The sequence below is a fragment of the Protopterus annectens genome, chromosome 4.part0 (genome assembly GCF_019279795.1).
Source record: "Protopterus annectens isolate FY-2018-M chromosome 4.part0, PAN1.0, whole genome shotgun sequence".
NCBI lineage: Eukaryota > Metazoa > Chordata > Ceratodontiformes > Protopteridae > Protopterus > Protopterus annectens.
In genome coordinates, this window is record NC_056733.1 from 206,845,444 (window position 1) to 206,857,811 (window position 12,368).

The window sequence follows — 12,368 nt, forward strand, 5'->3', positions numbered from 1 at the left end:
GTATCGGGAACTGATCATAAGCATGAGGAACAGGTTGTTAAACCTAAGGAACATGAGTGCAACCGTCGAATCTTGCTGCTTTTAGTAGTAAAGGTTCTGTAACACCATCTACATCAGAGAAACCAAAAAAAGAGAATGCAAAGCACAGAGGATTGGAACAGAGGGGTCAAAAGGTCCAAGCAGGTTTGGTTTTTAAATTTTCGACGTATGAATAGACTATTGAGCAAAGGGCTCAGCTTTGTACTGGCTAGAAAAGCACAAATAACTGATGTTCTTAAAGATTTAAGGCTATTTGCCAGGACACTGACACTGCATGTTTTTTTTTAATAATGCAAGCATTGCTCAATCGAATCGATTTTTAAAAGACCTAGTGTTTGTTCCACCCAGCAATGCTGTCATTGATACCAAGATGAACATAAACTCTATCACAATATGTCTAAAGAGTATGATGCATTGAAAGAGCTGAGAGAATTAGCTTGCAGAGAAGTTGGACCAGATAAGGTGGATGAATAGTTATTTTAGATAGTTATATCACAGACAAATGTATGTTTTTTTTAGGTCAGTGACACCTATGAATGTACATCAGTAGCTATTGCTAAAGCTGTTATGGATAGAATAGCATTTCTGATTTTTGATCTAATAACTAATGTATCAGAGCCACTCCTTGAATATTCCTCAGTTGAACTTCTAGTGGTACCAATTGTATCTTCTTTTGGCTGCTCCCGTCAGGGGTCGCCACAGCAGATCAACTGTTTCCATGTCTTCCTGTCCTCAGCATCTTGCTGTCAAACCAACCACCTGCATGTCCTCTCACCACATCCATAAACCTCATCTTAGGCCTTCCTCTCTTCCTGTTACCTGGCAGTTTCATCCTTAGCATCTTTTTCCCAATATACTCTGCATCCCTCCTCAGCACATGTCCAAACCAACATAATCTTCCCTCTCTGGCTTTGTCTCCAAACCTTCCAACCTGGGCTGACCCTCTAATATACTTATTCCTAATCCTGTCCATCCTCGTCACACCCACTGCAAATCTTCAACTCTGCCACGTCAAGCTCTGACTCGTGCCTTTTTGTCAGTGCCACTGTCTCCAACCCATATAACATAGCTGGTCTCACTACCCTCTTGTAGACCTTTCCTTTCATTCTTACTGGTACTAGTCTGTCACAAATCACTCCTGGCACTCTCCACCCACTCCATCCTGCCTGTACTCTCTTCCACACTCACCATTACTCTGAATTGTTGATCCCAAGTATTTAAACTCCATCCACCTTCGCCACCTCTACTCCCTGCATCCTCACCATTCCTCTATCCTCCCTCATTCACACACATATATTCTGTCTTAGTCCTGTTGACCTTCATTCCTCTTCTCTCTAAAGCATATCTCCACCTCTCCAGGGTCTCTTCTACCTGTTCCCTGCTCTCACTACAGATCACAATGTCATCTGCAAACATAGTCCACGGGGACTCCTGTCTGATCTCATCTGTCAACCTGTCCATCACCATTACAAATAAGAAAGGGCTCAGAGCTGAACCTTGATGTAATCTCACCTCCACCTTAAACGCATCAGTCACTCCCACCGCAGACCTCACTGCTGTCACACTACCCTCGTACAGATCCTGTACCACTCTTACATACTTCTGACACTCCCGACTTCCTCATACAGTGCCACAACTCCTCTCTGGGCACCCTGTTGTATGCTTTCTGTAAATCCACAGACACAATGCAACTCCTGACATCTCTGTACTTCTCCATCAACACTCTCAAAGCAAACATCGCATCTGTAGTGCTCTTTCCTGGCATGAAACTATATGCTGATCACTAATCGCCTCCCTTCTTAACCTAGCTTCCACTACTCTTTCCCATAACTTCATGCTGTGACTGATTAATTTAATCCCTCTGTAGTTACTACAGCTCATAACAGTGATACACTGAACAGTGGTAATAATTTTATATGGTTTGGCAAAAGTTCATAAATGTCTTAGTACTCCACCCATGCGACCTATAGTCTCTGGCAGAGGCTGGGCTACGGAACCCCTATCTATTTTTGTTGAAAAGTATTGGAAGAGTGTGAGACTGTTTTATGGGACACTACAACTTCTTTAGAGCTACTTTAAATGAAATGGAAACCTGACTATTCTGAATGTTACTTTGTTACTATGGACATTGTATCTCTGTTCACGGTCATACCGAATCAATGGGGTATTGATAGCATTAGTGAACTATTGCATAGCAAGGGGATTCAGAGTGAAAAATACGCTTGATTTGTAGCCTATTGGACATTATTCTAATGTTCAATGATTACTACGTTCAAAAGGTTGGCTTGGCGATTGGGCACAGCCTGTGCCAACAGCTACACCAACCTTTCATTAGTGCACTGGGAAACTGTTTATACTCTTAACATGACCTATGCCAACTCTGTTTTGTGGTATACTAGGTTTGTGGATTTTTTTTTATGGCATGGAACTGACAAGATTGAGTTTAACCACCATCTTAATACGACCACTGATTTTTCTGAGATTTACGTACAGTTATAGTTTACAGCAGGTGAAATTTTTAGATGTGACTGTTAGTAAGCATTTGCTCAATGCTGTTAAAACTAGTGTGTATAGGAAACCAGTTAGAATAACCTTTTGCACAATACACGTATGCACCTGAACCATTGCAAATGTAATATAATAAAAGGACAGGTGGTCAGGTTGATGAGATTACATGATAATGCAGAGCTGAGTTCAACTCTAGAATCCCTTAAACTATTTTTATAACCCCTTTCTATAAAATTCAAAGACAGGTACATCAAAGAGGCATGGAAAGATAGACAATGGTAGGTATAAACCATTTTTTACCAACAATGCAATAGTATGTGATCCACATGTAGGTAGTGTTGAGAGTAGTGAGATGCCACGACCGATCACGGAGTAGTAATGACTTGAGAATGACTTTGATATATGCCAGTAATATAAATATGCTCTGCGATGTCATTAATAAGAACTGGAATATACCCTCTACTTTGGATGGGTTGAAGGAGATATACCCTCTACTTTGGATGGGTTGAAGGAGATAGGAGAAACCTAAGTTTAGATTTCGAAATAAGACCCTAAAGAACTATCTTTGTTATAAATCTAGTTGAAGTAGGACTACCTTTGGATCAGATAGGGTAGGTACATGTACATGCAGGAGTTGTACTGCCTGTGTATATATACACACAGGTACTAACTTTGTACACTAAGCTAGGCTTCAGAATAGAGCCTTCTCATTATGCTGACTAAAACAGTCAATGTAATTGAGTTATTGTCATATGTTTTTCATATTACATTGGCATGCCTAACCGACAGTTTAAAGACAGGATACTTGGAACATATGAGGGATATAAGAAATAAAAAGGAAAGTAGTGCCCTGGCTATGCACACCAAGAATGAAGGTAGTGAGCATATGTTTAAGTTTCTGGTCTTGGAAATACTTGCAGTCTGGAAAGGGGGAGGAGACCTGAGGATTATTCATTACTGAGGTGGCTGAACAAAAATGGATTGTTACTGCGAGCTGATAAAGCACCTGGTTTGAATAATATGGTCTCCGTTAAACCTTTCCTGAAAGCGAGACAGTTGAGTCACTAGTGTGTAGTTTTTATGTATGCTGTGTTTTTAAAAATGTTAAATATGGCTTTAAATTGTTTTTAATTGAAGTAATGCATGTCAGTTGGAGTACTGTTTAATGTGGTTGTCATTTTTATCCAAGCCTGATGAAGAGGTGAACCCTTGAAAGTGCTTGCTTACAATAAATTGGATATTCTGCTGTTACATACAATGCTACTGTTTTTCTCAAGTTTGGTACTATCTTGACAAAAATAGTTTCAAGTTTTTGTATCTATCCTTCATCCTTTGAAGGTAAGAAACAGCAGTGTCAACAGATCTGTTGTCAAATTGTTTAAGGCATGATTGTCTAAGGCTATTACTTTTTGTTTACTTTTTGTTATACTTAGAACTATTCCAGATAGGGTTAAGCCCCAACTGCCTGAGCTTTTGCTTCATCTTTGTCTATTTGGAAAGGGTATAGTTAAGGCCACTACAGCAGTGATCACTGTGACAAAACAAGTGTAGTTGTGCAAGTTGAACTTACTATAACGGTAGTTTGGTCACTGCTGCACTACCCACTCCCACCTTTTTTTATGCATGCCAGGTGAGGACGTACTTTTTTTTTTTTTTTTGTTCATAGCATTGTCCTTTCAGGGCCCAGCCTCCCTCCTTTTAGCTGGCAGGAAAGCACTGAAGGGTTTCATGCCCAAACTTGTCTTTCAGTAAGCTCAGCTCAAGCTGCTTGACAGTTTGGGCACGTGGAAATGCCCCTAAAACTTTGGAAGCTGGCCGGCTGTTATCCTTGACGGGATGCAACCGATATATAGCCACGACTGCTGCAGCAGTGTTCATTCAAACATCTGTAATAAGTTCAGCCTACACTGTTTTTGGCTTTCTCTGGCAAAAGTGTAATAGTGAAACCTCCACGTTTGTGATTTTATGGTAAGCTTCACAGCTGTATTCTCAAGTCAGGTAACAAAAAAGGGGTCCAGGTAGGTGTGTAAATGTGTGCATTGCTTCAAAAAAGCCTGAATTTAGGCACTGCAGGTTTAATATTTTGTAGCGATTCAGAAGAAATGCCCAGGTTTTGTTAAGAGATGGATAAATCTATTATGTTACGACTAAATTATTTGAAGCTGTTGGTATTTGTTTTCAGGCTTTAACCAACATTAACTTTTTCCCCCCTTTGACAGATGGATACAAGCTAAATTTGAAGACAGTGGTCCCTTTCAGTGCAGTCTACTCAGAGGGGGAGAAGAGATCCGTACATCACTCTCATCAGTGGAATTTTACTTTGTTTTGCTAGGTTTTAAACTTGTGAAAATTTCTCCCAATGTTTCTTTTCCCTTTTTTTTAATTTGAGGATTTTTTTGTACAGCTGTTACTTTTGGGGGTACTTTTTTACCTGGTAGCCAGCTGTTGGGAGGTGGTAATGGATTTTTGGCAACAAGTCTGCCTTCTAGAATAACATTTGCGGAAACATGCCAGTTAGGATAATTGTGCTTTCATATTATTGCACTTTTTCAGAAAACTGCCTGTACAGAATTCTTTTGTGTATAATGTTCAACTTTCCCACAGCATTGATGCCTTTTTGGAAAATAAATATCTGTGTATGTGCAAGGGGATATTTTTTAATTTTTACATTCTTTTGAGGGAATTCATTCTGAACAGTGATGGCACCTTTTGTATGCAATGTTCACTTTGCAGCATATTGATAGCATTGGTTGCTACGGGAAAGTGAGCATCTGTGTACATGTATGTAGGCATTGTGCTCTATTTGTCTGAGGAAGTGTAATGCCACAAGAGTGCAGTTGTCTTGAATGTTGAGCTTTAATAAAGAATCTTTAGAAGGCTGCTTTTTTTGTTGCTCAAGACGTGGGATTTATTTGGATAGTACTTGGCACTAAGCCGAGACTCCCAGACTCCCAGATTTGGTGAATGAAAAGGGATCGGTTTCCCTGCGTCACTTGAAAGTAAAACCACAGTGCATTTAACTGTCTCTTGGATTTTATATAAAAATTATGTTCTGAAGAAACTGGCTTGGGGAATGAACCACCCCTTTTTGGTGTGAATCTGTGCTGTTTCTGCAGACATCTTGGCCTAGCGAGTGTGGGGAGAGCATCAGTTCAGTCAGGAAGGGAAGCAGTCCTTGGACTTGTAATTGAGATGGTAGTTGTCTCTGTCTTAAGCTTGCATAAGGTGTTAATGTGTGTACAATGCTTTTAGAAAGTAACCCCAGACTTCCACTGTAGAGATGTCAACTGTGCCATACACTTTGGACATCAAACGGGCCTTTCTCTGAGGTCACAAATTTGTATTGCTACTTATTTCAGTGAGAAGAGGAAAACTGAATGTATAATACTGTCTACAGCACTTATTACAGCTATTGGTGTTTTCAAAATGACTGTCTTGATAGTGTGGTTGTTCAGATGATTTAAAAAAAAAATGTATTTTAGTGTGAACAGTCATTTGTCCCATCCTGTTCTGGGTGCAGTATTGATCTGATTGTACTAGCTGTATTTCAGTTCATTACTTGACAGTGTGCTCATTACTCACTCTAACTTGCTAGTTAAAATGTTTGGCATAAATGGTATGGTTTTCAATGGACTATGGGGAGGTCATTTGTATGGCCTAAACAATAAACATGTTTCTTTTTTAAATAGTGTGCATTTATTCACTTCACATTTTACTGTTGATATATTTTACTGTGCCTAGAAATCTGAGGTGCCCTAATTTGTTCCTGTATTTTGAAATTATCAGAAACTAGAGTTGTTGCATTTCCATTTATGTAAATGTGCACATCCATGTGTCTTATGATGGTACTGCTCAATACAGTGTTCAGAATTTTTTTCAGATGTTATATTGTTAGGCAAAGTTCAAAGGACAAAACCACCACCGTAACGGGTACAAGCACGCAAAATCTGAAGGTAATGCTACTCCGTGCTAGAAGTCTAAACCTCAAAATGAACTCTCTCGAGGCACTCCTAAAAATGGAGAACATAGATATCTGTGCAGTAACTGAGACCTGGTTCAAGGCTCCAGAAAGCACCCCTGCAATACCAGGCTTACAACTCTTACCACACTTCGGCCAGCAAACCAGGACTGAAACACTAAAGGTGGAGGAGTGTCAATATTCACCAAGGATATTCACACCACCAGGCTAGTTGCCCAACACAACGCATCTGAAATTCTCCAAGTGCAACTAACACTAGGTAAGACTGCAATCCAAATTGTAGCTTGCTACAGATCCCCCACCATACCCCAAGATTCTCACAACACCTTTCTAAACATACTGGAAAATATTAAGATAGAACCAAACACACTAGTACTGGGTGATTTTAACTACCCTGCCATTAACTGGGAAAACAACTCGTGTACCAACACCTTTGCCCAACGGTTCTTGGAATTCATAAATTCCAACGCCCTGGATCAACTAATCCGTACTCCCACCAGGGGCTCAAATATCCTAGACCTGGTCATTACCAACATGGAAAATCGATGCTCCACAACTATGGTCACCCCCTCGTTAGTCAGGTCTGACCATAAGCTAATCACCCTTAACATCCACATCCCACCCCCTCCTCCCAGTAAGGAAACCTCCATAAAAAAAACTTCTCCAGAGCCAACTTCATGCTACTAAAGTCAGAAGTGACAAACTTCATGACACTCGTGCAGATGGGAACTGAAAGTTTAACTGCTGAATCCTACACTAAGGCACTGTACGAGCACATGCACTCATGCATGAATTGTGCCATCCCACATAGAACCAAGATGCTCTCATCCAAAAAAAGGAAGCCAATCTGGTGGTCCCCTTCCATAAACAAACTTTACAACAAAAGGAAGAAACTGTTGCAGAAGAGGAAAATCCCAGGATGCAAAAGACTCCCTTACCAGCCTCCATAAGAAACTGAGATCCCTCATAAAATTCTACAAAGCTAGTTATGAAAATAAAATTGCCAAAGATTCCAAAGACAACCACAAGGCATTCCATAACAGTCAATCTAAATGGCAATGCTCAGATCTGCTGTGAGCTAAAACAGAATGGCATTAAATATACTGATCCCAAGGATATTGCCAATATCCTGGCAGATTGATTCAGTGCCAACTTCACCCCCCTCTCACCCCCTAAATGGCCCATCTCAATACCGGAAGATTGCCAAATTCCGATAATGGCCACACCAGTAAAAAAACTCACTCTCCAAAGCTAAGAATACAGCATCCATGGGACCAGATGACATCCTGGACTGTGTACTACATGAACTAAAATATGAACTGGCACCTCACCTAAGTGTCATGTTTAATCATAGCCTCACCTCAGGTTTCGTGCCCACTGAGTGGCGCAAAACTACAGTTATCCCACTCCACAAGGGGGGATCCACCTTGGGTCCCGGAAACTACAGTCCCATCAGTCTGACAAGCCTTATCCGCAAGGCCATGGAGCGTATTATCATGGGACTTATAAACAAAGACATTGGCAACCTTCAAGCACTGGACCCCACTCAGTTTGGGCTTGTGAAGGGCCGATCTTGTCTCCTGAAACTGACTTCTTCGAATCAGTCTCTAGAGCCATGGACAAGGGTAAGTGGTCCACACAGCCGATCTAGACCTTGCCAAGGCCTTTGACACCATACCCCACTCTGGCATCAGATAAACTTACTAAGCTGGACATTAATCCCTACGTCACCCAATGGGTTGATAAATGGCTTACTGATAGAACCCACACTGTAAAAGTAGCCGGCTCCAAATCCAGCTCCAGACAAGTGGAGTACCTCAGGGTTCAGTCCTGGGACTGCTCTTGTTTGACATCTACTTCTCTGAAGTACAGGCCAACACTAAGGGACTCTGGTTAACAAAGTTCGCAGATGACTGCAAACTGGGAGCAGTTATTAAATCCCCAAATGATGTGGATACTCTACAGAAGGGCCATACAGAAACAGATGCTTGGTGCCAGAGCCATGGGCCCAAGCTCAATGCCAAGAAATGTATAGTTATCCCCTTATGGGAAAAAAAACATGTATCCGTGAATTACCATATAGGTGGCAGTACACTAAACACCGAAAGTGTGATAAGAGACTTGGGGAACACAGGTGGACAGTGGTCTCACCTTCGATAACCACATCACCACAACAGTCAAGAAATCCTATGTGGCACACCTTATCACTAAGGGCTTTTCATCCGGAAAAAAGGATGAAACTGTACTCATCCCTCATTAGACCCATTATAGAATACAACGCCCCATTTGGTATGTACCTCAAGACATCTGCAACAACTGGAAAAGCCACAAATAACTCGCTAAAAAAATCACAGGCCTGAAGCAGATGCCCTACGCTGACTGCCTTAAACTCCAGCTATACTCTGTCGCATATAGTCTACTCTGAGGCGATCTCTACTTAACATACAAGGCCATGTCAAACCCAGAGCTGATGGACATGCTACACTTAAAGAAATCCCAATACCTCAGAGCCAAATGCTCCAGGGATTTAAACCTTATCACAATAAACAAAACATGCTGGAGGGATAGGTTCCTGACCCAGAGACTCCCCAGACTCTGGAATAGATTGTCCATACATGTCAAGCAGGGTGCCTCTTTGGCCCTCTTCAAAAGGAACCTTGACGATTGGATGGGAGAGAGGAAATTCACCCTGGGGATCACGTCCGTCGCCCTGTTAGATGGGGTCCAGTGAAGTAAATAGTGTGGGAAGAAATAGCCAGGGAATTGTTATGGCTAGGCTTGTATAGGCCCTAGGGCCGATAGCCTAGTACCACCCTATGAACCTAAATTTTAGAAATTTAGAGGGTGGGGATAAACTGAGTAAGACCTTGTGAGTTTCAAAATTGCATGGATGTTTCAGCTGTTGGCATTGGAGCTGCTGAGGGGTACAAAACTCTAGAGATGGGTCTTTCTCCAAAGTTGGTGGATGCCCACTCATTGGGGATGTTTACTCCTTACATGAAAAGAAGTCTGAATATACCATCAGTGTGTGTATATGATTGCATCGGTCACATGATATTTTTTAGTTTGCTTCAGAGCTCAGTTTAAGTACTGATCTGATAATCTTTCCATTCATCACTGATGGGTCCTGGTTCCAAGCCTTCGGAACAGAGTTGGCCTATTACCAAGCTTGCGCCAGCCAAAAAGATTCTCTAGCCAAGTCTCTACCCACAGTGCCCTTCTCCCTGTTACCTCAGATCTCGTTTGCCACATAGCCGTAAAGCCGCGTTTCAGCCAAGCTCTCAGCTAAATGAAATCTTTTGATATTTGTGTAAAAATGTTGGGATATTTTCATATTTTACCAAACCTTTAGCATTGCTAGTGTTTTCTGTCTAACCTCACTTTTTCCACTACCCATTGTTACCATTGTTAAACTTCAGGTACATTGTTGGTACAGCCTTTTCCTGTACCCTTGTGGTATTTCTTCAGTACCATAGCTGGTATTGTTCTACTGTTTTTAACCTGTTGGCTTTTATCTTTATTCAGGCGTTTCCCTTTCTTCTCTTCATACAGTGTATTGTTATATTGCTGAATTTCTTGTGATTTTCTTGTGTCTTTGAATGGAGTTTACTTCATTCTAGTTGGATTATACAGTTGGCTGTGGTGTCCTTTTCTACAAAGATGTCTGATGAGAAGGGTACTTCAGGCTTTAAGCATTGTACTACTTGTAGGGACAAGTTACCGAACAGTGATTCTCATGATTGTGTATACTGTTTGGGAGTGGCCCACCTTTCGGTGCAGCCTCCATGTGATATTTGTCAGCTTTAGCCAATGAGCACAAAAATAAACTCATTCTGGAGGGGTTACTAAAGTCTCCCTTCTCAAAGGCCATTTCTGCGATGGAGGTCTCAACCCCTCCTAAGGACAAAAAGTTGATCCCATTTTGTTCACCATCTGGCGATCGGAGCAAACCTGGGCAATGTAAGGTCCCTAAGTTTATCGTCTGAGCATAAATCTGCCTCTTCAGCTCTGCCTTCCTTTGCTCCAGATTCCTGTTTTGGCACTGTTCATAGATCTTACTATGCCTGTTTCGACCGGCACCTCTAGCTACTTCGGCTCAGGGCATACCTTTAACTACACAGTCTCCATTTTGGAACAGACTGTTCAGCTCAGAGTGCTACTTAAGCACATATCATTGTACCAACCTCACTGGATATGACCCCTTTGCTTCTGGTCTCAAAACTAGAGACTTAGGCAGACCTTTCACCACAGACGCAATACTCACCTTCCATAAACCTGTTTCTGGGCCAAGCGTATAGCCCATTCCTTGAACATCCTGACTGTCTGGAGTATCCACTAGATCCTCCAGGAGCCTTATGGAACATGTGGTGAGTCTTGTAGACCTGCTTTTGATAGCCAGGGGAATTAACTCAAACTCATCCACCTGCAGGACTTGAATTGCCTTATCCACTGACTCCATCTTACACTCCTTTGACCATCTCCGTTCCAAAGCCTTCTGCTCCACCATCCTTCTTGGAACCCATCACCTTGGTGCCTACGGTGCAACTTCAGCTCAGAGTTTGTCTCTCTGGTATTCGGTTCCCGCCAAACCGGTCCTTCTTCAATCTGGGGATTTGGGGATGGGTACGTTGGCCCAGGGTACGGTGCTGACTCTCCTCTGTTCCTTCCTTGGCACCAGTGACTGCGTCCATGCTGATCCTGCTTTTGAAGCTCCATCCGTGGGGGGCGGGTTTGTCTGAGTGGGGTGTGACCCTTGGTCCTTTCTCTGTTCCGGGCTCCCATACCGCTTAAGGCGGGCCTGCTTTTTGCGCGATAGAGAGCTCTTGCTTTTGGCAGCACTCCTTTGATATCGGAACCCTGGTTTGCACCCCCTGAGCTACAGCTGTCAGACCCCCCCCCCGGACACCAGTTAGAGAAGCCGCAGGACACCCTTATTTAGGGTACCCACTGTTAAGTCCTCAGACTCCGACTGAGGAGCTCCCTCTAAAGAAGACGTGCAAGAGGAAGCAGTGGACTTGCCTGAGGAGTCCTTAATGGAAGACTTGGGTTACGATGATGAAAGGTCCCCACAGTCCCCTTCTGATGTCTCCTTAGACATCCTGAAGATGCTGAAGCAGAGAGGTGACTGGAAGCCCTCCAACCCTTCTGAGGAGTCAGTGTTCTGTAGGCTTTTTGTGCCTGGCCTACCACTTGGGTGACCCCACCTGCCGATGAGCTTAGCGTGTGTGAAAGAATCCTGATTCCAGTGAGGCGATCCCCCGAAGACCAGACAAAATTCTTTCCCCTCCCAAGGAGAACCCACACTGGTCCAATGGGTTACCAGTTGATGCTCTGGCGGCCACAAAGAAGGACTTGGAAAGTCCTGCTGTCCACCTGCCCAACAGGGTGTCCCAGGCGGTGGCCAGACTTGAAGCATGTTTTTGCATTAAGGACCTTTGCTATATGATCCCTGAATTATTTGGCACATTTTACAAGGCTGCAGAGGGACTTTATCTCCGAACTTTGTGGGAAGCTCGCAGGACAGTTGTCTGACAAGGTCAGGGGCAGTGGCCTCGCAGCTTGCAACCCTGGAGTCAATATCTAACTCGTCTGTGAGGTTGCGCTCAAGCGATTGAAGGGTTGACTAGAGCAAGCGGGTTTGGGCATTAAGGCGTCATACCTGGATGCACATCTGTGACCTAGCGGATCCCTTCCAAGTAGTCTTTCTGAATGCTCCCATCGAAGCTTAGTCCCTTTTTGGCTCCAAAGTGAAGGACACACTAGCCAGGTGCAAGCAAGACAGTCTGTCTGCTGTAGGCCTATGGATGTTCATTGTGCATACAGCTGCAGTCATAACAGATGG

The 12,368-nt window shown here is 42.9% G+C and overlaps 1 protein-coding gene across 1 annotated transcript in view; it reads left to right on the forward strand.

Moving 5' to 3' along the window:
- ALYREF (Aly/REF export factor) overlaps positions 1-6,233 on the forward strand; it is a 187,241-nt gene extending 181,008 nt beyond the window's left edge. The window contains exon 6 of the mRNA XM_044068208.1: positions 4,767-6,233. Within this exon, the coding sequence (XP_043924143.1) occupies positions 4,767-4,781 (15 nt within the window). The 3' untranslated portion in view covers positions 4,782-6,233. The remainder of the gene's footprint in view (positions 1-4,766) is intronic.
- The last annotated feature ends 6,135 nt before the right edge of the window (positions 6,234-12,368 follow it).